The following is a 27,996-nucleotide window of genomic DNA, read 5'->3' as shown; positions in this document are numbered from 1 at the left end:
CTGGAGACAGAACGACATCCGGGTCACATCAAAGGTTGCCGCGGTCGCCATGTTGCTGAATGAAATTAGCTCCAAAACATTGACTAGCCGCTAGCAATATCGATATTTTATTTTTCTGCGTAATAACATTTGTTACAGCATGTGACTCACTGTAAATATGACCTAGGATTTATGACGTTACTACAGAAGCCCCACTCCCTGTAAGTAACATCTCTGAGGTGATATAATGTATTTATTGACCGGTAGCTGGCCTGCTAGCAGCAACAAGCTAACAACGTTAGCATTAGTTAGCACGCGTCCCGCAGAGAGGTTCATTGTAATTAATTGAATGGCATAGACAGCCTTAATGCACATGTTAACACTTTGGCAATTGTAGTACATTTTAGTCGTATTTATGAACCTTAGTAAAATAGGCTAAATGATTCTCTAATGTGAATGTATTATTGTATTGCTGTTAGCTAGCTAGCGGTATCTTGCAGACCGTCCCGGAGCTATACTTTAAGTGGACGCTACAAACAAACATGACAATTCAAGCGAGGATTCAGTCATGGTTATTTATGTGCTGGTCATGTTGGTTATAGATAATGATATCAGTGTTTAGCTGTAAGAGCTGTTGGTCTGTTTACATGTTGTCTCTTAACGCTCTAATTCACTGTAACAGGCCAATAGCAAGTGAAGATCACCACTGTTAGAGTAACGATACATCACCTTTGTTTCTAATGCATCTGATTCACAGCGGTACATCAGATCAACTGTATTATTTACATCACTTAACAATATGTAGTTACCATGTCGGGGATTTTTGAAATGTCCATGCCTACTTAAAATGATGCATAGATACATTAAAGAGTTGTTGTAATGTTACGTTGAATATATTGTCTTGTAGCCTGTGAGTAATTTAGTCATAGTATAAGTTCTGGGCTTAAGGTGTCTGTCATTGCCTTGTTTTGCCATTAACTCACCATTAGTTCGCCTAAACGATCACGTTTTAATATGCTGATGTACCAAGTGTAGAGTGTGAAGTTTACCTGTAACATAAGTGATCTCTATATTTCTTATTTGCTCATTGTACATGCATTAAGATTGATGTATTTGGCAAATGTCATGTATACCAATTTCAAACAAGTTATTAGTAACATTTATAAAATCGTCTGTGACAATATGTCTGATTTTACCTCAAGATATATTTATTTACATCATTACATGGTTAGTTTCTCAGATATAACTAAACCAGTTATGAATGTTCGTTTCATGTGAATCCAGTCAATTTTATAGATATAATCAAATATTGACAGCGTCACTGCAAGCATTTTAGTGATAAAGAGATAGATGGCGGTAGCTATGTTGTTATACTGTCTAATTGAGAAATCAATTAAAAAACATAAATCAATAAGACATGTGAAGTCTGACTCCAGGATGGATCTATTGTACTCTAGCAACATGGTGCTAGTGTTTGTGACTAAAATCACTTAATAGTATGTTTTGTTCTTTTCACAGATTATTGTGTTTAGGCATAGTAACAGTGTCACGCAATGCACCATGGAAGTGGATCGCAGAATATGCAACGACAGCTCCAAAGATCCAAGTCTGTCAGCGGGTCTGAAGCAGAGGAGTCGCAACAGCAGCCGCCAAACATGGCAACGACGCAGCAGCAAGCTACAGTTAACCACCCTCAATCACCCGTGACCACGTTTTCCTCTGCTGCCAGCCCTTCAGCGCCTCAATCGCCCAATTATCAAATAATCATGAGTCGTAGCCCAGTCACAGGCCAGAACATGAACATCACTTTACAAAATGTGGGACAGATGGTTACTGGTAACCAGCAGATCACCCTTACTCCACTCCCAATACAGAACCCAGCATCCCCTGGCTTCCAGCATACTACACCTCAGTGGAGGTTTGAGCATGCACCATCCTCCTATATCCAGGTAACCTCACCTGTGCCCCAAACCTTGCAGCCCCAAAGCCCCACCCAGCACAGCCCAGTCCCTCTGCAAGGAGTATCTAGACCAGGAGCACCCACAGCAGCATTGGGTGTGTGTGGACAGAGTCCAACACGATTTGTTGACGCTGGTATGTTAGTGCGACAAATCAGTTTAAGCAGTCCATCAGGAAGTGGCCACTTTGTTTACCAGGATGGGACGGGATTGGCTCAGATTGCCCCTGCCACACCAGGCCAGGTACAGCTGGCCTCTGCAGGAGCACCAGGCTCTGTGAGGGAACGCCGTCTCTCTCAGCCTCACTCACAGACTGGAGGCACCATCCACCACCATGGACCTCAAAGTCCAGTGGCCACTGGAGCAGTTCTCCCCACACTGGGGAGCCCTGGTCACATTACCACTTCCAACCTACCTCCACAGATCAGCAGTATCATTCAAGGACAGCTGGCACGCCCTATGATATTTGAGAAGACAACACAGGGTATGGTAGCTGGAGTCGGTACCACTGCCACAGCAACTTTCAGTATACCCTCCTCCATTCCATCTTCTAGCCCATCCCTCACCAGTCAACCCCAGGGGATCGCCAACAATCCACTTGCAACCACCAGCATCTCTGTGGGCACCTTGAAGAAGCAACTTCCCAAGAAATTAGAGGAAATTGCTCCTTCTACACCAGAGATTGCCCAGCTGAGGAAACAGTTCTTGGAGCACCACAACAAGAAGATGGATAACCTAAAGGAAGTGTTCAAAGAATATCTGATCGAGCTTTTCTTTCTGCAACACCTCCAAGGGAACATGATGGACTACGTAGCTTTTAAGAAGAAGCCCTGTGTTCCCTTGTATACTTACTTGAGACAGAACGACCTGGACCTTGAAGATGAAGAGGAGGAAGAAGAGCAGTCGGAGGTCATTAATGATGAGGTATCACTGGCTGGCGCTTATTGAGAGATCCAATAGGAACATTCATTTAACTTCATGAACACTGTACATCTGTCCTCTCTATCTTTTCAGGTAAAGGTTGGTACAGGAAAGGATGGCCAAGCAGTTACACCAGTTGCCATAGCAACCCAGCTGCCTGCGAACGTCTCTGCAGCTTTCTCCACCCCACAGCAGTTTCAGGTGATACAGGCACCACTTGTTTTTAGCACTTACCACAATTCATTGGAAATTATCCATAGCTAATTTCTTAAATTGTGTTGAAAATATTTTGTAATCTCTTAATAATGCTGTAAGAGTTTGATCTTGCAGGGACATCAAACTATTGCTGGCACCATGGCAAACCCAGGAGACATGGAGGCCTTTAAGAGGCAACAGGCTATGGGGCAAGCAGGTAGGGCAAGGATTATAGACTCCTGTCTCTTATGTTTCTTTGTTTCCTCCCTGTTTGCTTTGTTTTCTGTTTTTCTTTTCTCCCTCTAATTGCTTCTGCTTTTAGATATTTGGCATCCTTTAGCGCTCTGTGTTGAAGTCTTGACCCAAGGAAGGAGAGGTGACCTGTCAGGTCTTCAGCAGGTCATTGCTCATTGCCGGGTGCTTTTTTTGCGTTATGAGGGTATTGTGTGTTTTGAATCCCAGATCAGGCTAAGAGGTCCCGGATTGAAGTTGGTCGCCATGGGCTGATTTTCCAGCATCCTGGTGTAGCTCCTTTAGGATCAGCTGGCGTTCCGCTCCAACAGCTTATGCCAACTGCGCAAGGTAGGAGTGCTACTACCAGGCCGTTCTGTGCTCTGTTCGATGCTGCTGGACGTATCCCCCTCCTCAAACTAGGGAGATAAAAAAACTATGAATCACAACAATCATCTTCAAAAAACTTCAATCAGCATCAACAAAGAGACCTTCATCCATCTGCTGGATTTCTCAGTAGTCCACAGGAAGCTCAGTTAGCTCTACCAGCAGCTGCTCTCTATCAAGATAAATGGGGAAGAAGACAATCCAAGTCTGAAGAAGAGTAGCCACGCTATGGGAAGATGCCATGTCTTATAATTTTCCTTTTTTGTTTTTTCTCTTGATCACCCGTCGTTATCCATCTCTTCTTTTCCGAAGTTTGTTTCATTCGTCATTGTTTGGACGGACCTTCCCGTGCTGTTGGATTTTCATCATATTTTGAGGTGGATCGCACAAAGTGGGAACCCTGTGTGAATAAATTCACTTTACAATGGGTTTTGCTTGTTTTCCCATTTTATGAATCCACGTGTCATGGTTCCCTTTGGTTTCCCATTGTCATTCCTTCACAAGTCCTTCCTTGTCCGATTGTCCTTCCTCACATCATCAACGAGGATTCAAAGTCATCAATCTTCTATTCATACGAAACATCTTCAAGATTGTCTTTATTTCTCTCATGGTCCCATTTGGTTGAACTTCTTCCATGTTATTTCATGGCATTCTGTTCTGACTTGGCTTCTTTCCCTCAGTCTAAGTAGGAGGGAAATCATGTGGAGGAGTTGTGTTCACGGCACAGGTTTTTGCGATGGTGTGGGTGTGTCAGGGCCAGTTGTTGATGGCCTCTAGGCAAGGTGGTGTGGCGTGCAGGGAGGTAAGGCAGGCGCTGCTTTAGTGTGCACAGCTCCGCTCATGCCTGCTGTCCGCAAGACCCCAAGTGTGTCTTTTTGCTCATTTCTGTGCTCTCATGCTATATGAGGCATCCAAATGCCTTGGTTACCGCTAGAATGACATCGCTTCATGCATGCCAAAAATATAGTGTTTTTGTGAGTGTCTGCTCTGTATTTTTTTATTTCCCCTCTTCTCCCTGTCTCTTTACTTTCTGATGTTCTTATATTTCATTTCCCTTTGTAACATTTCTATTTTCCTCTTTAAGAACCTCTCTTATGCATGTTTAATTTGATGTTTTTACCCACATTCTCTCAACATTTGAGATGCAATGTTCTGGTTTTGCATTAATCAAAGTAGTATTTTTATTTGAGAGACATGTAGATTCTCACATTGATTTCATTTCTTCTGTAATCATTTTGCTGTATGAGTTTCATTAGTTTCTGCCCTTATCATCAATAAGTAGTATACTACTGTTGGTTCATACAGTACATCTAGTTCATTACATTAAGGTTCTGAGGAGCTCTAACATCGGAAGCTCAAACTGTCATTTAAAAATTGAAAGCACTATTTTATTACCTACTTATTAGCTTCAAAAGTCTTGTTTAAATTGGGTCTCTCAAATATATATTAAGGGAAAGCTACCGAGCACTAAGTTATATTTAAAATGTTTTAATTCTATCAAGAGCAGAAAATACATTTACAAAACACTGAAGATGACAAGATTTCTCTTTTGCTGTTGCTTTTTTTTACCACCCCTTTGTGTGTCCTATAATTTGGTTACTATGTGTACAGGCGGGATGCCGCCTTCTCCTCAAGTGGTCCAGATTGCAGGACAGAAGCAGAACCAGCCGCAGTATGACCATTCCAAAGGACCTCCAGTGCAGAACGCAGCCAGCCTGCACACCCCGCCTCCCCAGCTGCCGAGCAGGTTACCCGGAGGTGGCCTCCCAATGGCAGGCCTGTCCATGACGCTCTCTCAGCAGGCTCAGTTAGTGGAGAATACAGCTCAGCCTGGTGGTCACCTTCAGGCACAGGTGAAGATGCAGGCAGGTGGGCCTGTCCTTGGTACAGTTAACCCCCACACCCAGCTCCAGGCCCAGCTGCAGCAGCAGATGCAGCCTGGTCTTCATCTTCAGTTGCAACCTCAGCAGCAACAATCCCAGGCCATACTACAGTCAGGACAAGCGGTCAGTTTACATTGATTCAACTGAATACTATGTTTATGTATATATATGTGACTAAATGCTGATATTACATTATTTTCCATTAAAAAATATATTTTTCTCACTCTATAGACGGTGGCACTAGCTCGACCAGGTGCAGAGTCAAACCAGCCAGTTCAGAGGATAATGACCAACTCTATATCCATGACAACCATTTCTCCTGCTCCCCTCTCTACTCCCAACTCTGTTACTACCCCCAACACTGCAAGTCCTCTCCGTCCTCTTGGCCCTAACATTAACCCAACCACGCAGTCTAAACTGACTGGAACCAATGGTATATCTGCTGTAAAAATAGTTGGCTTTGGTCAAACAGCGACTATGCAGTCGTCACAGGAGGGTTCTCAGGATAAGCAAGTTGAACAAGCTAAACTGGTGAGTTACCAAAGTACGCTTTAGTTGCAAACGGATTATTGAATAAACTTTTGGCTTGAATAGATTTCCGTGCCTTTAAACAAAATATAGAATTGAAGTTGTGTTTTGTGAAAGTAAAGATTTAGATTTATGTGATTGTTTTCCTTCTAGTTGCTTGTTTTGATATTTGACAGAAGAATAACTGACATTAGGTTACGGACAATGACCAGTGATCTCTGTATTTTGTGCTTTACCTTATATTTAAGGAATAATTTAGATAAATAAGGATAATTATTCTGGATTTCTTTTATTGATGCCACACGCACTTTCCAATTCTCAGGAGAGTCAAGTGCATCAACGCATCTCTGAGCTAAGGAAGGAGGGCCAGTGGTCAGCCAGTCGACTTCCCAAGCTTGTGGAAGCCACGCGTCCAAAGTCCCACTGGGACTACCTCCTGGAGGAGATGCAGTGGATGGCAGCTGACTTTGCCCAGGAGAGAAGATGGAAAGAGGCTGCTGCTAAAAAGGTACAGCTGAGATGTAATAAAAAAAAAATTAAATTACACATAAGGACAACAAAGGCACAAGGTACAATTGATCTCATGTGTCTTTGCTACAGCTTGTCCGCACATGTGCCCGTTACCATCAAGAGCAGAAGAAAAGTGAAGAGAGGTCAAAGGAAGAAAGGGAACTCCATCTTCGTCACATTGCTAGCACAATTGCCAGAGAGGTGGAATTCTTCTGGTCCAACATTGAGCAGGTAATATACCCTTTTCAGGATTATCAAACATTGCAATGATTTTTAAATTACATGTTTTTTTTATCAGTCTGAATGAGGTATTTGTCTCTGTCAGGTTGTGGAAATTAAACTCCAGTTTGAAATTTACGAGAAGAGGCTCAAAACACTCAGCTTAAAAAAAGCCCCGGCTAAAGGTACGGCCCACTTAGCAAAACAGAACTTATTTGCTCTTTATCATGACTTTTCACTTATTTATTCATTAATCTAAATACCAAACTTCTTTTATTTTGTTATTTTGTATTAACATCAGTTGTTTGTGTTGCAGCATTAGGTCAGTCGACTGGAGAGAACATTGATAAAGAGGTAAGTGCTGCACAAATGTGAATGACAATACAAACATCTACTGCACCTAAGATGTATCCCTTCATATGTTTTATTTTTATAGGAGGCGGCCACATCAACAAAGAAAAGAAAATTAAATGTGTCCTTGTTTGATGAAGAAGGTATGTTACATAAAAACACATTAACGAGATTTTGCACTTTGTTGTTAATTGTCTTAACTTTGCTAAATTAATTGTTTTTTCAGTGCCTGATGAAGTGAGCACCATAGAGGAACAGGAGGCAATGGAAGGAGAAGCAGACCACAAGTCAGAGTTGGTTGACCTTGCAAAAAATGGTACTTATTCCCTTATGTTGACTTCTGTGCATATGTGGAAAAGCAGAATCGAGGACGATACATTTTCTTTTCACATCCTGACATAATGCAATTCACCATTGATGCTCTGAAAGGTTGAGAGTTGTGTGTGTAACACCAAACTTTTGCCTTCAATAATTCACTATGTAACACACCATCGTATGCATGGTTAACAAACTTGATATATGCTCCTGATGCTCATAATGGAGAATCATCAACTAATGATCTTAACACACATTTGGTATTTATGCAGTGAAATTATCCCTGGGCAAGATAATATTACATTTTCTCAACAAGTTTCAACCTAATTTAAATGATGGAACCTTATTCTGCTCAGTTAAATATACCATACAAGTACCAGAATGATTTGTCTTTGCGTTTTTCTGCGGACTCAAATGCTTTTCTGTTTGGCTTATAGCTGAGATTCCTCTGGACGCTTTGATGAAGCAGTATGCCGGTGCCTATGCTGACAGCTTTGAGTGGCCTCGGTCAAGTACAAGTCCTAGTGATGAGGAAGACATGGAGGAGACCGAAGGTGCGTAAATCATCAAAAAATTGTATTGTTCCAATGTTCACCCTCACAGTCATTTTAGGCAGTGGAATAGTTAATATTCCTTCATTTCCAGAAACGGAGAGTCCTGTGGGGAGTCCACCTGAAGCTGTGTTGATTGACTCGCTGCTGAGCGTGGATCAGTACCGTGGAGCTGACAAAGCCACTTCCTGTGGCACGAGTGGGAAACCTGCCAGAGACATTGCAGAAGTGGCTGCAGCCACAGAGCTCATCCTACCTAAAGGCAGCTTCAGGACCACCTCTTCAGTAAGATTCACACATATAACAGAAAAAAATATATGCATTTTGTAATTTTTTTAACTGACCTTTCTTTTTTTTAAATAGTCCCGCAGCCAAGCTCCTTTTCTTCTTCATGGGTCACTACGAGAGTATCAGCAAATCGGTGTGGACTGGATGGTAAACCTTCACAAGAAGCACCTCAATGGAATTCTTGCTGATGAGACGGGTCTTGGCAAGACTGTACAGACAGTGGCTTACATGGCCCACTTAGCTGGCCAAGAGGGTATGACTACATTCAAAGATGTATGATTTTAAGTGAATAGACATATATATCTATTTAATGGTGAATATGTTTGTCCACAGGCATCTGGGGACCCCACCTTGTTGTGGTGAGAACATGCAAGTTGCTAAATTGGGAGGTGGAGTTTAAGCGTTGGTGCCCCGGCCTGAAGATCCTCCTGTACCTCGGCAACAGAAGGGAGCGCAGATCCAAGAGAATGGTAGTTTTTGCTGTATTTCAACAACACATATTAATGATAATATCAATGTATGAGGCCTGTTAAAAATAATCATCCATTGTCTGATCTACAGTGGTGGGGGGAAGCGAACAGCTTCCATGTATGTGTGACATCCTACAAGCTGCTTATAAAAGACCAGAGTCATTTTCTGAGGAGAAGGTGGAGGCACCTGGTCCTGGATGAGGTGCAGCTAATTAAAAACATGACTGAGAAACACTGGGAAACTGTCTTTGCTCTCAGGAGGTGAGCTGGTTGAAAATTATTATAACAATTCCGGTTTCCCAAACATCAGGATTCTGAGTTTTCCCATTATTTGATTTATTTGTAGTCTGTAAATTTTATCATGGATACGAATAAGACTGACGAATAGTCACGTATATATAAGGGGTGGTTTTAGGCAAATAACTTCACTCATGAGATTATTTCAACTGTCTGGAATTTCCGTCTTTCTAATATTCTGATCAGATGCTTATAACAAGGCTCAGTCGACTTATGAACTGATTAATGTTTTATTTCTTCTTTGCATCATCCAGTGAGCAGAGGATTCTTCTCATCAACACTCCTCTGCAGAATACTCTGAAGGAGCTGTGGACCATGATCCACTTCCTTCTACCAGGAATCACCAGGTCCTACTCTGACTTCCCTGTTAAGGCAGGAACAGACCAGAACCAGGACTACTGCCACAAACTGGTCATTCGCCTGCATAGGGTGGGTATAACCCCCAGCTATTCATCTATCTAACTAACTGTAAACAGTACAACACATTTATATTCATATACATGATTAACTCATCTCACCCTCAACCTTTAACATACATTTGTAGATGATCCAGCCGTTCATCCTGAGACGTTCCAAAAGGGATGTGGAAAAACAACTGCCCAAGAAGTACGAGCACATCCTAAAGTGCCGTCTCTCCAACAGACAGAAAAGTCTTTATGAGGATATCCTCACTCAACCAGGGTGAGAAAAGATATATCAAATAGCGCACCTCTAAAGTTGTACAGTTTCACAGACGTTGTTGAATTTTTCGGTAAATGGATGAGAATAATATATAACAAGCCTGTAGCTGAAGCAAAGAGGAGATTCTCCAAGCTGAAACTCATCAAGCACAGGAACGCCTTAGTGACCTCTCTGGGATTCTATTAACCATGCAGTTGATTGATGACTTAGGATCAAGGAAGACAAGTCAGCATTTAAGTGTGCAATAGTGTGTTGTTCTATTTGTGTGTTCTTTGCTAGCTATATGTTATCTTTGGTATTTATGATTGTTGTGACATATACATAGTTTTGATCGTAATTAATTGTATATTTCTGTAATTCTATAGACATTACCTGAACAGTTTTTCATAACCATGTCTTCTGTCTGTCCTCCCCTAGAGCTCAGGAAGCACTGAAGACAGGTCATTTTGTCAGCGTGCTTCAGGTTTTGATGCAGTTACAGCGAGTGTGTAACCACCCTGAGCTGGTAGTTCCCAGAGAAACCAGAAGCTCCTACTTCAGGTCCTCTCTGAAGTTCAGCGTCCCATCATTGGTGCTAGGAGCTCTACAGAATGACTTAAATAAGGTATAAATAATTGTGCTTTGCAGTTCTGATGTGCACAAAGGTTTTTATCTAACCCTGTATAACTGTCTTTACTCGAAAAATATGTGTACAGCCTAATTGGCGAATGCTTTCAACCTGTTTATTAAGATGAAATTAATTCATGGTAACTTGAAAAGTGAATAATAAATGTATGAAGTATTTGGCTGCTGCTGAAATATAATGGTATACCATCTCTGTAGATATAATAGATACCGTAGGTTCTTAGAATCCTTGAATGGACTCTGGCAACTTGCGATATTCATATTCATTTTTATTGCATTATTTATACTTTGTGAAGGCTAATTAACATATCCACTAATTATCATTTCTTCTTTTTATGATAATGGAGTTCTGTCTTCATTTTTAACCTTGCTGTTTCTCATTACTCATAACCTTGCTAAATCTCATTATTCTCCTAGACTGTGAACCTGTCCATATTTGATCTGATCAATAATGAGAGCACACTGAGTCGGTATCAGACTGAGGAGGTGGTACCGAAACTGAAAGTCACTCAGCAGCTCATAGAGGAGATCTACACGGCTCCAGATCCTCCACCACGACCCAAACAATGTCCGATAAAACCCATGAGGTCAGCAATAAAATCTTTCTCCAGACATCTATGTAACCTGACGTGGTGATGTTGAGATCCTCTGATGTTTTGAAATATTTTGAAAGTGTAAATTGATATTTTAATATTGCTATTCTGATGCAGATTATTCCAGCCAGTGCAGTATGGGACAAAGCCAGAAGGTCGCCTTGCTGCCATCACAAGTGCAGCAGGCCAGCGTCCACTGAGTTCCCCCACTGCTACCTCTGCCTCCACCACCAGCCAATCGGCACAGAGCAGGGGCAAGCCCCCAATCACAACTGCAACTACTACCCCCACTTCTCATGGTAAGACTATTCAGGGGCAGTTCTCAGTAAAGAAAAGGAGATTTTGTTTTCACAGTGGCTGAAGGAATACAGATGGTGTCATCTCACATCAAACTTAAAGAGACAACTTGCATACAATTTTTTCGGGTGCATTCACCTCACATTCTTCTACTCATGTGTTGTGTGCATTATAATATGTTGTGCTGCATGATGTTTACAAATTCACACTGGGCCATTCGATTGTATTCTGCATTGGCAGCACATTTCAGAAGCAGTACTGCATATTTAAAGGTTAGGTCTTACTCCAGCAACTTTAGTTGTTGATTCACCTTTACCGGGTTGTTTGACGGGTCATAGAGGTTTTATAGGTTGACATACTTCATGCGGCATTGGTGGGCATGAGACATTTTTCCCACATGACAGCGCAGCCATTTGGGTAAATCTATGTGTATTACAGTTTGCCTCACTAGGAATATCTCTTTTTATTCAAAATTTTGGAAAGAATTAAAGCCCTATGCCTCACCTCAGTAAATAATACCTCATTATGGCACAACCGGCCCTTATCCTCTGTAACTTCATGAAAAGCATGATGTAATATGGCAAAGAAGGATATAATAGCAGTAGTAGTAATAGTAAACTTGACATGTGAATAAATGCATGCAAAAGACATTCAAAGCCGGTTGGGTAAAGTTTGACCATCACTGAAAACACCTGCACAGATGGAGCTTTCAATCAATCAATAACACCACAGACCCTGTTTGCTGTGTTGGCCCACCATTGCTGAATGAATATACAGAGGAAACTGTTTGATCATACTAATGATTTGACTATAAATTAGGTCACCCCTAACATGTGGTCCCATACCCCATTGCCTTGTACTTCACAGCGGTCGGAACGGCTTCTCAGAGAGCCCAGACTACCCCTCCAATCAGCATCAGCAGCAACTCTGCCACCTCCACTGTAGTCTCCTCTGGGAACAGTGGCGTTGGGCAACATGTGTTGGGGGCTGCCCCTGTGGCTTTGGGCCAGACCTTAACTGGCGCAGTTGTGGGATCTGTAGCTCCCATCACCCAGCCTGGATTAGCACAGGTCCCCAGGCCAGCTCTAGCCCCCAGCCATGCCATCCAGCCCAGCTTACTGTCCCAGAGGCTGGTTCTTACATCCCAGGCCCAGGCACGGTTGCCTAGTAAGTGGCCTCCCCTCCCTCTCACCATTCCCCCTCCACCTCTGGCACAACAATACAGACTGCTCTACACTGAGGCATTTACTTGGGGCACTGCTGATATGTGTTCAGTTTTTAATTCTCCCAGGAAATGGTTTTCTACATAGACTTAAATGAGCAAATGTTAAATCACTGTAGTGGCGTTATTTTATATCATGGCAGAGCTGCTTTATATCAGTAGCTATACAACTCATGGTAAAGAAAACCAACAAATTGTATCTGTAGCCATATCAGCAGCATCTCCACAGCCTCAGCACTCACCGGTTTCTTTCTCAAAACCTGCATGTACACTGAACGACCCACTTATGTTACACTACAGGTCACTACACCATTTAACTTAATCATTATGCCCCACCCCCCCCACCCCCTTTTTTAAATAATTTCCCCCCAGTTTACTAATACTCTTGTGTTCCTTGCATCAGCCCAGCTGCAGGACGAAATCTCAAAGCTTTGGTTGTTTCATGATTTTTTCTTTGCTGATATGGTTTCACTGATGTTGAGCATCACTGTAAAGCATGTTGAACACAACTCCAACCCTTTCTGCCTCAAATGTGAACAGAGAAACCGTTTCAGTAACAACACACAGATTGATTATTTATATACAAAACAACAAGAAAGATGTAGGCAATTTAAACTTAAAGCTTTGGAAGTAAGAGTAACGGATTAAATAATTTAATTTAATTAAATATAATTTCAGATATAATTTCTCATAATTTATGCGAATATAATGATTACTGCACACTTATGAGCAATTTGTACCTTGTAAATATAATTAATTTAGCAACTGTTTATGAGTTATCAGAAACGATATAGAAAGAGATTAAAAAAAATTACTGCATGGTTTAACAACCAAAGTCCACGTGTATATTAAGAAAATGTGAAACTTTTGGACTTCGAAACGTTTTGCCATGTCATGCATCTACACAGAACAATGTGTAGATTTTTGTGCCCACATATTGTCAAAACATTTTCTCTGATCGCTGCTGAGCTGTGTACATTTTATTAACTTGATGTTGATGTATTTTTTAACACATTGACTTTCCTGTTAAACCAGAGATTTGCTTTGGTTAAAAACATTAAAAGCTCAGTAGAAACTTAATTGCCATATCCATATTTGAACCTTACAACAAAATTTTACTATAAATACATTTAATTTAATCTGTTAATTTACATGTAATGCTTATCAGAATGAGTGCATTGCTTCATCAGAAATTGCTAAACAAAAAATATGTATTTTAAATCAATACTTTTTTTTTTTTCTTAGACCAGTCTCTACATATAGCTTGTGTTGGTTTGAAACGGCAGCAAAGTGCAGTGCTCTGTGTATGTGTATGTTTCAGGCTCTCTGTCTCACCTGAGGACCACCCTTACATCCGTTTTCTTTTCCCTTCAGGGTTTGTAAAAGTAGGAGCTGCTATGGTTTCTCTTGTGGAGGGCGGCCCTGCTCGTTCCACTGATTAATCCACCCTGGTTCTGCATGTCCTGACCTTGTTTCACCCTTTAACTAACTGATGCAAAGTTTATATTTTTGTAATTGATCAAATGTGAGCCATGTCAGTTGACTTTTTAACTAGTGTCTGTTCTTCCCTTCCATTCAAGGTGGAGATGTGGTGAAGATTGCTCAGCTGGCGAACATAGCAGGCAGTCAGAATCGTATCTCCCAGCCAGAGACTCCTGTCACTCTGCAGTTTCAGGGCAACAAGTTCACATTGTCCCCGAGCCAGCTCCGCCAGCTCACCACCGGACAGCCTTTGCAGCTCCAAGGTACACTCGGTAATGTACATCCCATCCTCACTCTTTATCTCAAAATACTTTTATTCATCTCCTTTTGACATTTCAATAAAAGTCACAGTTTTTTTTCTTCTGTTTATCACATTTGTGGCATCTTTTTTAGACATTTATATACATTTTTACATCAAATAATGGACATTTGTTTTACTCTCCTCATGTTTCTCCTGTGTTTCTGTTACCTCCTTTCAATAACTTATAAATGACAAGGCCTAATAAATTAAATATCTCATAACTACAGTTAACGATAAACAGTTTATCTGAAGTTTAGTGTCTGTAGTTGTATTGCTGATGCAATTTCCTTGATGTGCTTTGTTTTTTTGCCTTTTTATAATACTTAATACAATATTTAATCCTGGATTATAGTTGTCCAACTGTGTCTGAGAAAGAGCATCTCTGATAATGGCTGCTATTTGTGTGTCATTCATTTAGGAAACATCCTGCAGATTGTGTCGGCTCCAGGTCAGCAGATCATCAGGCCCCAGGGATCCATGGTAATGCAGACCATACCACAAGCTGTTCCTGCTTCCAATGCCTCATCTTCCCCTGGGGCTCCTCACCCTGGCCTGACAACAGCCCAACAAGGTGACCCATTCACACTGCAGATATTGTATTGTTATATCTGATTAACTGTAAATCAGTAATTTAGTCTCATTGTCCTATTTCAATTTATTATTATAATGTTGAGAGTTAATACGTTTTTGTAAGACATGTAATGCTACCTTGCACCCACCATTTAACATCTTTGTGGTTAACTCGGGTATTCACAATAACACTTCTCTATTCTTTAAAGCAACGGGTGTGACTACAAATGCCACATCAGCCCCCAACAAGCTCACTCCTGCAGCTCATGCTGGCTCTCAAGTAAGTTCATTACTTTCAGGCAAAATCATGCATTTTACAGCACACAGACTAGAGTTTTTATTTAATGTGGTTGTGTACCATCTTTCTTTTGTTCAGGAGTCCTCAGAAGAAAAGACTCAGCAGCTGAAGGAGCGTTTAAGTCGCCTGTTTGAAGCAAATGAGCGACGCTGCAGCCGCAGAGTATTGTATGGGACAGACCTGCTGCAGGCGTGTACTCTGACCTCAGAGCCAGGTCACTCTGCCCTTACAGCGGGAGGCTGGAGGTGGGTGGGCAGAGAGAGCTGCCTCAGGGCTCAGAGAACCTGCATAGCTACCACCTCTACACTGCGGTCCACTCTGATCTCTGTGGAGGACCGACTGGAGGCTGCCAACAGCCTTATCAAGAGGTATTGCAACTCAGTGTTGAAGCCACGTCAATAACTATACTCCAGGTTGTTTAAAATAGCATAAAACAACTAATATATCAATGCATTATTTATATATAAGGATCTTCACCGATGTTTGAGTGCGACCAGGCGCGCTTTGTTTATCGGACGTTTTATAGGCCATAATTTTCGATTCAGATTGTTAAAATTATTATAAATTTCCTCTTATTGAGTCGATAACATATCGGGAAAGATGTCTGTCATGCATCCCTAATATCAGGTATTAGCTGCATTGATGTGAGTAACTTGTCGAGTAAAACAAATACCTTTTGTGCCCATTAACAATTAACATTAGTGTCATCACAATACAATTCTATTGTGTTTTTTTCTTAATCCAAGTTATTACTTTCTAATGTTCATATATTTCTCCATCAGTGTTTAATACTAATCTCAATCTCTTAGGTTGGTATGTGTGGTGCCTCCAGCTGCTGCTCCCCCACCTCAACTGTATGCAGTCAATCCCCCGGTTCCCTACAGCCTCGAGCATAAGTCTCTTTGCTGTCGGCTAAAAGAGGCCTCTGCCCCCCACAGTGCCGATGTCCATCACTTAACGTCCAGGCGTCTCCTTCCTTCCCCTGATATGCAGATAATGCAGATGGACTCAGGTAAGCTGATCATCTTTTTCTCAAAATAAAAACATTTAAACAAATTTATGAAAAACTACAACATGTTGAAATTGCATGTTGCATCTTAATACACCTCACCTCACCCTCCCCTTTGAAGCATGAAGGAAAACCTAATGCTAGGCTTCAGTTGTCATAAAAACTCAAAATGTGTTTAGTCTGTTCAGTCTGGGCAACTGTAAATAACATGGTGGTTTCTGTAGATAGGGCCTGCTCCTGATGTAATTATAAAGTATTTAAATATAAAGGGCCCGTTCTAGGGTAAAGAAAACAACAACCATAAACTGAAACGTCTGACAATGCCAAGAATAATAACTTGATATTCATCTTTTCCAAAGGTAAACTTGAAGCTCTTGCCATTCTGCTGCAGAAGCTTAGGTCAGAGAGCCGGCGTGTCCTCATCTTCACTCAGATGGTGAAGATGTTAGACATCCTGGAGGCGTTCCTCGATCACAGGCAGCTCACCTATGTGCGGCTTGATGAAAGCTTCACTCCTGACGAACGACAGGTAAAATCCCAATTTAGAGTGGTTGTGGCAGGCAACACTGTTAGATTAAGTCAGCAAATATCCGAAATGGGTTTTTGTGACACTGGAAATGGTATATACCGTATAATTAGAGCAATAATTCTAGTAAAAGAGTTATAAAAGTAGTTACAAGAGTTGACCAACAGTGGGCAAGCTATTTCTATGGTAGGCAAGATTATGTTTAGGTTTTCTATCTCTTTCTCCTGATTAAAAGAAACTTGTTTATAATTTTTCTTGCATATTAACAGGTTAATTGTTTGAATCAGTAGTTAAATGAAAGCAAAGTCTAAGTTGACACATACCTTCAGTAATCAGTCAGTATTTAACTTTTCAACTGCAAACATAAATTGCCTCAGTTCTCCAGCATTAAAAGATGTCTCCACCTTTGTGTGCCTCCTTGTCTAACACCTGGACCTCCCATTGTCGGTGCAGAGTTCTGGCTCAACAATTATCTTGCTCTCTTCCCTCCCTGCTGAACGATTGTCCTCTCAGGGACATTAGTCATGTTATTAAGACTTTCCTATTTATTGCTGTTGTGTTTATACTCTCCCTGAACTCTCAAATTGAAAACTTTAATGTTCTTTTTCTCTTTTGTCTCATCTGTTGTAATGTATTATACAATCCCTCTTGTGTCTGAAACAGTTAATTAGATCTGATCCAGTAAGAAAATAGTGACGCACCCAACCAAGTGGCCACAGCAGTTGGATCAAAAGAGAAGATTAAGCTTTAATGAGCCTTTGGGGGAATTTAACTGTTACATATAAATGAGGATAAAGATAATGCACTGCACTAGTGTACAGGGTAAACAACATTACAAAATATATAGTTTGCTACAAACTGCAGAGATAAGAAAATTAAGTACATGAAATAAATGTGTTGGCCTTCATGTCAGTCCGTTCATGTGCTTGTTGTTGTGTCCCTGCAGGAGAATATGAAGAAGTTTAACAGGAACAGGCAGGTTTTCTGTAGCATCCTGACCAACCGCTGCTGCTCTGCAGTCGGGACAGTGTTTGATGCAGATACCATCATCTTCTATGACACGGACCTCAATCCCAGCATGGACGTCCGCACCCAGGAGTGGTGTGACAAAATAGGACGGTCCAAGGATATACACATATACAGGTGAAATCTGATTTAGGATTTTACCAATAAAGTATTTTTAGTGATTATATTTTATAGTACCTAACTTCCTGGGAACCAGTTAAATGTGAGATGTAACGGTAGGAGTTTGATGCTAATTTAGTTTATTTTTGTGTGTTGCCCAGGTTGGAGAGTGGAAATTCGATCGAAGAGAAGTTGTTAAAAAACGGCACCAAGGACCTGATCAGAGAGGTGGCTGCTCAGGGAACTGACTACACCTTGGCATTCCTCACACAAGTAAGATTCAGTCATGTTAGTCTTGTTCTGGACTTTGAGAAACTGTACATACTTTCTAAATGCTTAATGCTAAATACTTTCATTCTGTATTTTCTCCACACTGCCAGTGTTGAATTTAATCTTGAACATAAAGGTCCTGTCCCAAGTCCTCTCCCTTAGCGCTACCCCTAGATAGGAAGTGCCCTTTGCGGGAAGTGTCCCCTCGAAACAGAGCCACAAGGGAGAGAGCTTGAGGATCTTGACTAAGTCATCAGTTATTTTTATGTAACGTTAGTCCTGTCCATAGAAACATCTGCCCTGCACTGCAAACTTTATAACGGTGGCGAAAAGTTTTATTCAAAAAAAAAAATATATATATATATATACACTCCTGATCAAAATCTTAAGACCAGTTAAAAAATTGCATGAATTTGCATTTTGCACTGTTGGATCTTAGGAAGGTTCTAAGTAGAGCTTCAAAATGCAAAAAGAAGAAATGGGAACAAGAGATCAAAAGTTGTGAGCAGGCAATTTATTGAAAACAACAATTTAACTCAAATATGATGTTCATCAGCTGATCAAAAGTTTAAGACCACAGCCTTTAAAAGCCAAAATCTGTGCAAAAATTTGGATTCCATGTCATTTCCTGTCAAGTAATCACAGTGTGAAGACCTCTTGATGGCAAAGGCAAAAAAGCTCACCGTCTTTGAACGTGGTAGGATTGTTGAACTTCATAAACAAGGCCTCTCACAACGTGCCATCGCTGCTGAGGTTGGACGCAGTAAAACAGTCATTTTGCATTTCTTAAAAGATCCTCAGGGATATGGAATAAAAAAATCAAGTGGTAGACCCAAAAAAATCTCACCGGCGCTGAGCCGGAGGATCCGAATGGCTGTCCGTCAAGACACGGGACGATCCTCGTCCCAAATTAAGGCCATTACTGGTGCTGACTGCAGCCCAATAACCATCAGACGGCATCGGCGAAGGAAGAGCTTCAAAAACAAGAAACGTCTTCAAAGGCCACGTCTCCTTCAACGCCACAAAATTGCCCGTTTAGACTTTGCAAGAGAGCACCAAACATGGGACATTCAAAGGTGGAAGAAAGTTTTATTCTCTGACGAGAAAAAATTTAACCTTGATGGTCCTGATGGCTTCCAACGTTACTGGCATGACAAGGAGATGCCACCTGAGACGTTTTCTACGCGGCACAGTGGAGGGGGCGCCATCATGATCTGGGGTGCTTTTTCCTTCAATGGAATAATGGAGCTCCAGGTTGTGCAGGGGCGTCAAACAGCAGCTGGCTATGTGGAGATGTTGCAGCGGGCATCCCTCATGACTGAGGGCCCTCGTCTGTATGGTAACGACTGGGTTTTTCAGCAGGACAACGCTCCAATTCACAATGCCCGTCTGACCAAGACTTTTTTCCAGGAGAATAACATCACTCTTTTGGACCATCCTGCGTGTTCCCCTGATCTTAATCCAATTGAGAACATTTGGGGATGGATGGCAAGGGAAGTTTACAAAAATGGACTTCAGTTCCAGACAGTGGATGCCCTTCGTGAAGCCATCTTCACCACTTGGCGCAACATTCGCACTAGCCTTTTGGAAACACTTGCATCAAGCATGCCAAAACGAATTTTTGAAGTGATCAACAATAATGGTGGAGCTACTCATTACTGAGTCAGTTTTTGACACTTTAATTTCTGTTTTAGGAGGTTTTTTTTATTTTTTTAGCTGTGGTCTTAAACTTTTGATCAGCTGATGAACAGCCTACTTCAGTTAAATTGTTGTTTTCAATAAATTGCCTGCTCACAACTTTTGGGCTCTTGTTCCCATTTCTTCTTTTTGCATTTGAAACTCTACTTAGAACCTTCCTAAGATTCAACAGTGCAAAATGCAAATTCATGCAATTTTTTAACTGGTCTTAAGATTTTGATCAGTAGTGTATATATACGGGCCTCTCACTCAGACTGTATACGTGCTTGTTTTGACGGCGTGAATGGTTATTTTGTAAGATTTTGTACATACATTTATGAGCATTTAACCTGCAGTGGTCGCCATCTTGATTCACTTCAGCCGTTAGTAAAGCATTCAGGAGTTTCTGTCTAACCCTTCGATTTTAAGGGGTTCCTGAATACACTACGTTTGAAAGGGTGTTTGAGGGGCTAAATGGCCACAACAGCCTTCACAGCCACGAAATGAATTGGTGAATTGGGACCGACCTAAGTTGACTGATCTCATCTTGTGTGTTTGTAGCGGACAATCCAGGATCTGTTTGAGGTGGAGGCAGGGTCAGGGGAGAAAGTGGAGGAGTTTGTGGTTCTTCACCAAGAGCCCTCGGCCTCTGAAGCCATTTCTCCCAGAGTGGCAAGACCCTACATCCAGGCTCTCCACAGCATAAATCTAGAGGCTCTGCCAGAGGAGGAGAAGCAGCAGCAGCAGCAGCAAGAGGAGGAGTTAGCAGGCAAAGACTCAGCAGAAGACAACCAAGAGTCCGAGATCCAAGCTAAAGAAGAGCCTGCTCAGATTGAGGAACTAAATGCAGTTATGGAACAGGTAGCTACACCTTTTCTGTTTACTGTTTGGGAATTTGTGGAAGCAGAAATGAATAAATAGAAGGAATATATTCACATAAAATAAAATGCTGTGTGATGACTTGCTGGGTTAACATTTACTTATTCTCTAACAGCTCACACCAATTGAACGGTATGCCCTACATTACCTTGAGTACCTCCACATCAGTGATGATGAAGCTGCTCTCAAGGTAACTTAAACTGTGTCTGAAATCAACTGTTACTGTAATCAAATTCTGATAAATCTGGATTGATTAATTCATGTTTTGTTACTTTTCCTCAGGAGCGGTTGGAGAGCTCTAAGAGAGGCTGGGAGCTGCAGCAGGTGCAGAAGCTGAAAGAGGAGGCGGTGGAGGAGGAGGAGCGGCAGCTGATGGAGGGAGATGAAGAGCTCTTCACCTACACCAGAGAGGATGCCTACAACATGGTGGGGGGCAATATTGATCCATGCTAAACAAACAATTGAAGTGTTGCACTGTTGTTGACATGAAACTTTTTTTCTTAATTTCACAGGAGTATGTTTTTGATGCAGAGGATGGACATACAGAAATAATGCCGGTAAGACAACAGAAATTATGTTACCGGGGAAAAAATATCCAGTATTCTCTATTCCTAATTCATTTTTATTGAGGCAAATCATAATGTCCTGCTCTGTTTCATGCTGCATTCTGACTTGTTATTTATTCCAATACAGCTCTGGACTCCACCTACACCTCCACAGGATGACAACGACATTTACATCGACTCTGTAATGATGCTGATGTATGACACCACACCCATGCCAGAGTCCAAGCTGCCTCCTGTCTACATTCGGAAGGAGCACAAGAGACTCAAGATGGATCCTTCAGGTGAGAGGCAATTTGTCAGCTTCGGTTCTGAACTCTCAGAACTCTCATATTTAGCAGTATGGCTCCACTAAGTAGTGTTATGTAGAGTACATCTACTTTGATGTACGTGACTGATCATGCATTCAGACAAGAAATTATAGATATATTTTGTCGATGTTTATTTTAAGGGAAAATAGTTTGTTTGTTTGGCATCTCTGTCCTCACTGGAGTGTGTTTGTCCAGCAGCTGCTAGAAAGAAGAAGAAAGGCCACGGGGAGACGGTCATTCCCCCACGCTCCCTTTTCGAAAAGGCCAGTATGCTGAAAGTTCGCCGTGAGGGCAAGGACCAGAAAAAGAACTTCTCCCTCAAGCAGCAGGCACCGTTTGCCAAGCCGTTACCGTCACTTGTTAAACCTGTTATGGAGGCCGGCCAGGACAACCCAGAGTGGCTCATCAGTGAGGACTGGGCTCTGCTTCAGGTACTTTACCGTGCTGTTCCATCATGTACTGATAGAAATCATTAAATCTGTTGCACTCCATGTCACTTTGTGAAATAGCACAGTGTACTCAACATCGAAATATCACACTTGTGTTTTTAACAGGCCGTAAAGCAGCTACTGGAGTTGCCGCTGAACCTGACGATTGTGTCTCCTGCCCACACTCCTAACTGGGATCTGGTGAGCGATGTAGTGAACTCTTGCAGCCGCATCTACCGCTCGCCCAAACAGTGTCGCAACCGCTACGAGAATGTCATCATTCCCAGAGAGGAGGGCAAGGTAACGAGCACCTCGTTTTGCTGTAAACGACTTTACTTGTTTTGTTATTATTTTGTGTTTCTTAACCAATTCCAAAATTCTTTGCAGTTGGTGTATGAGGCAAACCCCAAGAAGAAAACCAAGAGCATATACAAGGTATCTTATCCTGCACATTGAATTTGATGTCAGTTTCTTTGCTTTAAATTCCTGGTCTCACTTCTCAGTTATGTTTCTCATTATAATGTTTTTGTCACTCAGTCCAAGAACAGTCGTCCTCTAAGGACCTGTCAGATCTATACACAGGACGACAATGCAACTCACATTCAGCTCTACAACAGCCGCTTTGAACTCATGAAGATCATCGCCAGTAAGAGGAGTCCGCCAATAAAACCACTGTAAGCACTGCTCATTGTCTGTTTACAATGATTGTGTTAATCTTATGGAGGAGCCAAGAGTCAAACTGGAGACTCACAAAACTTCTCATGACATGTTATGATTATCCCAAAAGTTTAATGATTTCACGTAAACAATAGTTAAGTGATGCGTACGATATGGGTGTGAAAATCGGCATGAAACATTACGTTATTGCAGAGGCAGTAATATATGCCAAAGCCTGATGATACATTTCAGGAAGTTGTTTTCTGTCTTAACAATAAAGTGATTTACATACATTAAATTCATTTCCATTATTTACAGACTCGGAATGAATCCATTCCAGAAGAATCCCAAACATGCATCAGTCTTGGCAGAAAGGTGTGTTTAAATTTCCATTTTGGTCCAAGTCATTTAAACTAAATTTAGAGACAAAGAAAAAAGTTTATAATCTGTTCTTCTTTTCTTTAGTGGGATCAGCTACGACAAGCCTCTCCCACCCATTCAGGTCGCATCTCAACGTGCTGAGAGGATTGCCAAGGAGAAAAAGGTGATTGTCAGCCATGTGCCAACAACTGCCTACAGAGTTGTGTGTTTAGCCATGTGCTGTGCCATGCATGTCTGACTTCAACAAACAAAGACAGCGTTTGGTTGTTGACACAGCTAATCATATAAATCTGCTGTCGGAGCCTTCACATGGGCAGACAACCTGCATACCTTCGTTACACTAGGGTAGCGGTCGTCTATCTCTCTCTCACTGCAACTGTTCCATTCAAGCACAGTTATGCGTGTATGTCCAAAAATGTGTGCCGACATGTTCTGTCCACAATGAAAGAAAAGCATCTCCCCAAACAAATTCCATGCACAGAAAGAAATCAATATAACTTCTCATTGTTGTTGTTCGGGGTGATAAATCAACAGCTGTTTCATCGCTGTCACATACAAAAGTGTTTTTTACTGACTTGTATTTGTGTTAGATTTAATGCATTGTGTGTCGGTTTGTGTTTCCAGGCCCTTGCAGAGCAGCAGAAGGCTCAGCAATTGGCACAGCAGACAACTGGAGCTCCTCAGGCCCAGGCTGCACCCGGTCTGGCCGGGACTGCTGCTGCTGGCGGGACTCAGGCTCTGGTCCCCCAGGCTGCTGCAGTGGCCGGAGCCACAACTGTGCCAAATGCAGCAGTTCTGGTGAGGATCAAAACGTTCCCCAACAATATTCTTCTCCATACAGTGAATCACTTTACCCGGTGACGTTTTTCAAACACATTTCAATGTTTTTTCAGGCTGGAGCCATCAAAAACGCCACCATAGGCACAACCCTTCAGGCCGGTACGTCGACACTCGTATGGTTCTCATTACAGAGCTGCTGGAGGTCCAGTGGTTAACTCACTCTCTTTGTTTCCTCCAGCCACCGTAGGGGGGAATGTGATTGTGAACACAGTAGCTGGAGTTCCTCCAAGTCCCTTCCAGGCCAACAAACGCCTGGCATCTCCAGCCATACCAGGCACCCTGTCTGTGAGTCATGTTCATTAATCACTGCTGCTTTGGCAAATCCCCTCCTGACTGAGGGGATTTCATGATGCGAATAGCCTTTGAAACGGCACGAAGCAGAATGCTCTCCCACTACACCCTGAATGCACAATGATCATTACAAGCTCTGAACCGTTACTCACTGTGTCTTATTGTTGATGTTCCAGCCTGCCAGTGCACCTGGAGCCCAGTTGGTCCACGCTCAGCAAAGAGCTGTCACGGCTGCTCCTGCAGAAGTAGTCGCCATAGCAACAGGCCAGGGTGTTCGAGCCGTTACCCCAGTGACAGCATCTGCTGTAGTTTCTACCACTCTGAGCCCAGTGCAGACACAGACTCGCCCGTTGGTCGCTCAGGTGACACCAGGTAAATGAACTGCCGGCAGGTTTTTCTCTGATAAGTAGTCCCTCCGATACCCATCACTGTTTCATTCACCTCACTTATCTCCTACTCTCCATCCAGCCCCAGGTATGCAACTGCCGCAAGGAAAGTCTCTCACCACAGCCCACCTGCAGATGCTCCGTCAGCAGCAGCAGCTGCAGCAGCAGCAGGCTGCTTCCCCACAGATTAAAGCTGCGGGAAAACCTCAGGTAAATCATCACCATCTTTACACCGGCCACCCAATATGTCACTGTAACTGTTTACATATCTACCTTGTAAATAATATGCTGAAAACGTAATGTTGGGCATACACTGTCACTGTGTTGACTAGATTTCTGAAAGGCAATTGGACGTTAGACTCATTTTAGGTTAGGCTAGAAGAACACACGGTACAGTGTGAGCACTTAAATCATGATCTGTAGCTTTCTATCTCAGCAGATTTACTGGTAAAGGGAGTTGAATAGTATGATTCGAGGAAGGCCCTGTTTAGTGGCTCTACTAACAACACATTAACACTTCATGTGTCTTTAACTGGTAATCTGTGTGTTTCTAGGAGCTGCTGAAGATGCACAAGCATAAATTGCAGCAGCATGTGGCCGCAGCAGTTGCAGCAGCAACTCAGGGCCAACAAGCTGCAGGGGCCCAGCAGGCCGCCCAGGTTCAGCCTGGGCAGGCCGCCCAAGCCAATCCTCAGCTAGCAGCTGTGGCAGCGGCCAGACCTGGAGCAGTACTGACTGGCACCACTGTGGCAAACCTGCAGGTGGCTAGACTGGTAAGACTGGGTCAAGAGTCAGTACATTACACACATACAGAACTTCTGGCACTAAGTTAAGGAAGTAGTTGAGAAAATGTGCATAAGAGACCCTCACCATACAAAATACAAAACAAATTGTTCACCAACAGCAATACATCTAATGTTCAAGTTCATGTATGTCAATATCAGAAGAATTAAAGAAATGTTAATTCTCTTCTTTCCTCATGTCCCTCAACAGACACGAGTGCCCACCCAGGGTCAGATTCAGGCCCAGGCAGGACAGACGGCCCAAGTGACCCTCACCAAGCCTCCTGTGGTCTCGGTGCCAGCTGTGGTTTCATCAGCTGGTGTCACTACACTGCCAGTCACCGTCGCAGGCATCAGTGTGGCTATTGGCCAGGCCCAGAAAACAGGTTTGTTCAGGGTCTTTGACAAGGAATGTTTTAATAACTTACCCTTGATTGTTGCTTCTCATTTCCATGTGGGCTTAGTCAAGACAGTTAGCAGTTTGAGATTATATTCTGGGTCATTTGCTGTTACCACTGATTGGAATACAAATTGGATTAAGCCACAGTTAGGGTTGTTGGTGATTTATCACTCTTTTGACGTCCTGTTAATGTGACAATGCATCTTTACAACAAACTTCTGGTATGTTCTTAAGTTCTAACATGTCATTGTTCTCCTCTCTGTCAGGTGGACCGGTCCTGACGCCGTCCTTCCCCCAGATGCAGGTCCAGCAGCTGCTTCAGATGAAGAAGCAGCAGCAGCAGGCGGCGGTTCAGGCCGCAGCCGCCGCTCAGCAGAAAGCAGGGCAGCCTCAGCAAGGACAGGCCACTGTGCAGCAGAAGGTAAAGTTACACACAACTTTCATGTGTTAACAACTGACCGTTTGTTTTGATGTTGGTTTCTGTCCAGAACATAAGAAACTAATACACCATATACTGATATTTAAACATGTCCACATAATTTTCTGATTAACCATATTACTTCTTAAGAAATAATCATATAAATAAAGTTATTATATGACTTGATGAGTCATGTTATTGACCTTAGATGGGCACCCAGCAGGTGACGGTGCAGGCAGCTCAGCCAGCCCAGCAGGCGCAGCAGAAGGTGACCTACGCTGCCACGACCCAACTCCAACCAGGGATCAAGACCCAGTTCTTTACATCTATCGCCCAGGCTCAGAAGCCCACTGGAGCCCAACAGATCCAGGTACAAGCTCAGTGCCAGTCACTAGCACAAAATACATATTTGCAGATAAACAATGAGTTTGTGTATTAATGCGAGGTATTCTTGTTTACTTCTCTTATCAGGTGGCTAAGCTCCCACAAATAGTGCAGCAGCAGCCCACTGTTGCTAATATTCAACAAATCGTGTCTTCTCCTCAGCAGGTAGGGTTTTAGGCTGAGCATTGATGTCGTGTAAAAACCTGATTTCATAAAGTGGACTGAACAATTATGAAGTTTTTCATCTTTCTTCAGGAACTTGCTTCTTCTTGGTCTCAGCACGATAAAGCTTCTAAATGCAGTGGTTCACATTGAACCTCAAAAACAGAACATAACAGTCGTGTTTGTGTTGTTTCTGTTCAGATCCAGGCTCAGACAGTGACTCTGACCCAGGCCGCCACATCAGCTCCTGCTCAGGTGCAGATGATTCCCGCTGGGACGGCGACAGCGCAGGTGGTCCAACAAAAGATCCTCCAGCAGCAGGTGGTGACCACAGCCGCCTCGCCGCAGATCCAGACGCCTCCCTCCCACAGCCCTGCACAGCAGCCTGCTGCCTCGGCTGCAGAGTCTCCTGCACAGCAACCAGCTCAGCCCCAACAACCCACCAAGGGTCAAGCTCGACAGGGGGGCATCAGGGCCAAAACTCCTGCCAAACCCAGCAGCTAGGAGAGTCACACTGATGAAACTGGATTTGTCAGTGTTTTTTTTGCAGTACACACATTACAGTACAGTTGTGCTGAAGCATTCTTCTGCATCTCACAGCAGCTGAGGGCAGAATCAGACGTTCCTCCACACTGAAACCAAACCAGACCTTAAATCTTAACCTGAGCGAGGCTCGACACAACATAACTCATTTCACCTAAACAGTTAGGGCAGATCAGTCTCTGCTCTTCTGGTGAGATTTATAATTTTTCATTACTGAATCAACAATGTTGATGTTGTCTTTATTTGATCCATGAATTGTGGAATGTTTCTTGAAATTTGTATAACTTAAAAAAAAAAAAATCCCCTACAGCTGCGACCCAGCTCATCAAACGACAGACACAAAGTGATGCCTTCAATGTGATGATCCAAATGTTACTCAGCAGATATGAGGCTGAGGTTTGTGGGTATTTCAGAGTCGGGGAAATGAGCTGTCCATTAGAATAAGTGTATTCATAAATAGTCCCTTTTATGTCTAATTCCCTTGTTGTCTATAGATAGATGAATGGAGAATAATGCACGTTCCTTTAGTCATTTGTTTTTTATTGCAGCAAATACACTGTAAACATGTACTTTAGTATTTTGTGTTTTCTCATAAATTGTCTTTTTTTATTGATGTCAAAGGAAAAATGTAAATATCAACAAAAACATTTGTACTTGTAAAGTAGTTGTGTTTTCATTGGGTTTTTTCAGCTAATTGTAATAAAGTGTTTTGTTTTTATACACAAATTCATCTTTTTTCCCCCTTTTTCTTTTTGCATTAAATCCGTTGTAAGTACTTTGACATCTTGTGAATTCTTACAACACACTCCCTGG

At 42.4% G+C, this 27,996-nt stretch overlaps 1 protein-coding gene across 5 annotated transcripts; it reads left to right on the top strand.

The window, feature by feature from the left end:
• The first annotated feature begins 13 nt into the window (after positions 1 to 13).
• On the top strand, positions 14 to 27,958 carry ep400 (E1A binding protein p400). 5 transcript variants are annotated; one of them, XM_053420656.1, is made up of 53 exons: positions 14 to 200; positions 1,498 to 2,861; positions 2,952 to 3,059; positions 3,189 to 3,270; positions 5,283 to 5,677; positions 5,786 to 6,085; positions 6,405 to 6,590; positions 6,683 to 6,823; positions 6,918 to 6,996; positions 7,128 to 7,165; positions 7,248 to 7,305; positions 7,389 to 7,478; positions 7,915 to 8,031; positions 8,123 to 8,313; positions 8,392 to 8,569; positions 8,650 to 8,786; positions 8,878 to 9,047; positions 9,338 to 9,512; positions 9,628 to 9,764; positions 10,182 to 10,368; positions 10,806 to 10,975; positions 11,099 to 11,280; positions 12,146 to 12,445; positions 14,081 to 14,245; positions 14,702 to 14,854; positions 15,063 to 15,133; positions 15,230 to 15,519; positions 15,961 to 16,163; positions 16,520 to 16,689; positions 17,633 to 17,829; positions 17,973 to 18,084; positions 20,320 to 20,619; positions 20,753 to 20,827; positions 20,920 to 21,063; positions 21,150 to 21,194; positions 21,331 to 21,484; positions 21,707 to 21,942; positions 22,066 to 22,239; positions 22,327 to 22,374; positions 22,477 to 22,613; positions 22,915 to 22,971; positions 23,062 to 23,140; positions 23,602 to 23,775; positions 23,871 to 23,916; positions 23,996 to 24,102; positions 24,285 to 24,480; positions 24,577 to 24,704; positions 25,049 to 25,267; positions 25,488 to 25,662; positions 25,943 to 26,097; positions 26,318 to 26,464; positions 26,566 to 26,643; positions 26,842 to 27,958. In XM_053420656.1, the coding sequence occupies exons 2-53, from the start codon at positions 1,533 to 1,535 to the stop codon at positions 27,142 to 27,144; spliced, it is 9,288 nt and encodes a 3,095-aa protein (XP_053276631.1). In that variant the 5' UTR covers positions 14 to 200; positions 1,498 to 1,532; the 3' UTR covers positions 27,145 to 27,958. The 5 variants fall into 5 exon arrangements, with proteins under 5 accessions (XP_053276631.1, XP_053276630.1, XP_053276629.1 ...); XM_053420655.1 differs by having other exon boundaries at positions 14,081 to 14,254; positions 21,710 to 21,942; XM_053420654.1 differs by having other exon boundaries at positions 14,081 to 14,254.
• Positions 27,959 to 27,996: the final 38 nt, after the last annotated feature.

This window comes from Pleuronectes platessa, chromosome 4 (assembly GCF_947347685.1).
Source record: "Pleuronectes platessa chromosome 4, fPlePla1.1, whole genome shotgun sequence".
In the NCBI taxonomy this organism is placed as follows: Eukaryota; Metazoa; Chordata; class Actinopteri; order Pleuronectiformes; family Pleuronectidae; genus Pleuronectes; species Pleuronectes platessa.
Note: the sequence above shows the minus strand (reverse complement) of the source record. Positions and strands in the feature narration are given on the sequence as shown.

Excerpts from the sequence above, each read along its gene's own strand:
- ep400 (XM_053420654.1), top strand. The coding sequence starts at position 1,533 with ATGCACCATGGAAGTGGATCGCAGAATATGCAACGACAGCTCCAAAGA. Across the intron at positions 7,166-7,247 it reads GAGAGAACATTGATAAAGAG|GAGGCGGCCACATCAACAAA; the intron begins GTAAGTGCTGCA and ends TTATTTTTATAG. Across the intron at positions 22,614-22,914 it reads AGTCCGCCAATAAAACCACT|ACTCGGAATGAATCCATTCC; the intron begins GTAAGCACTGCT and ends CATTATTTACAG.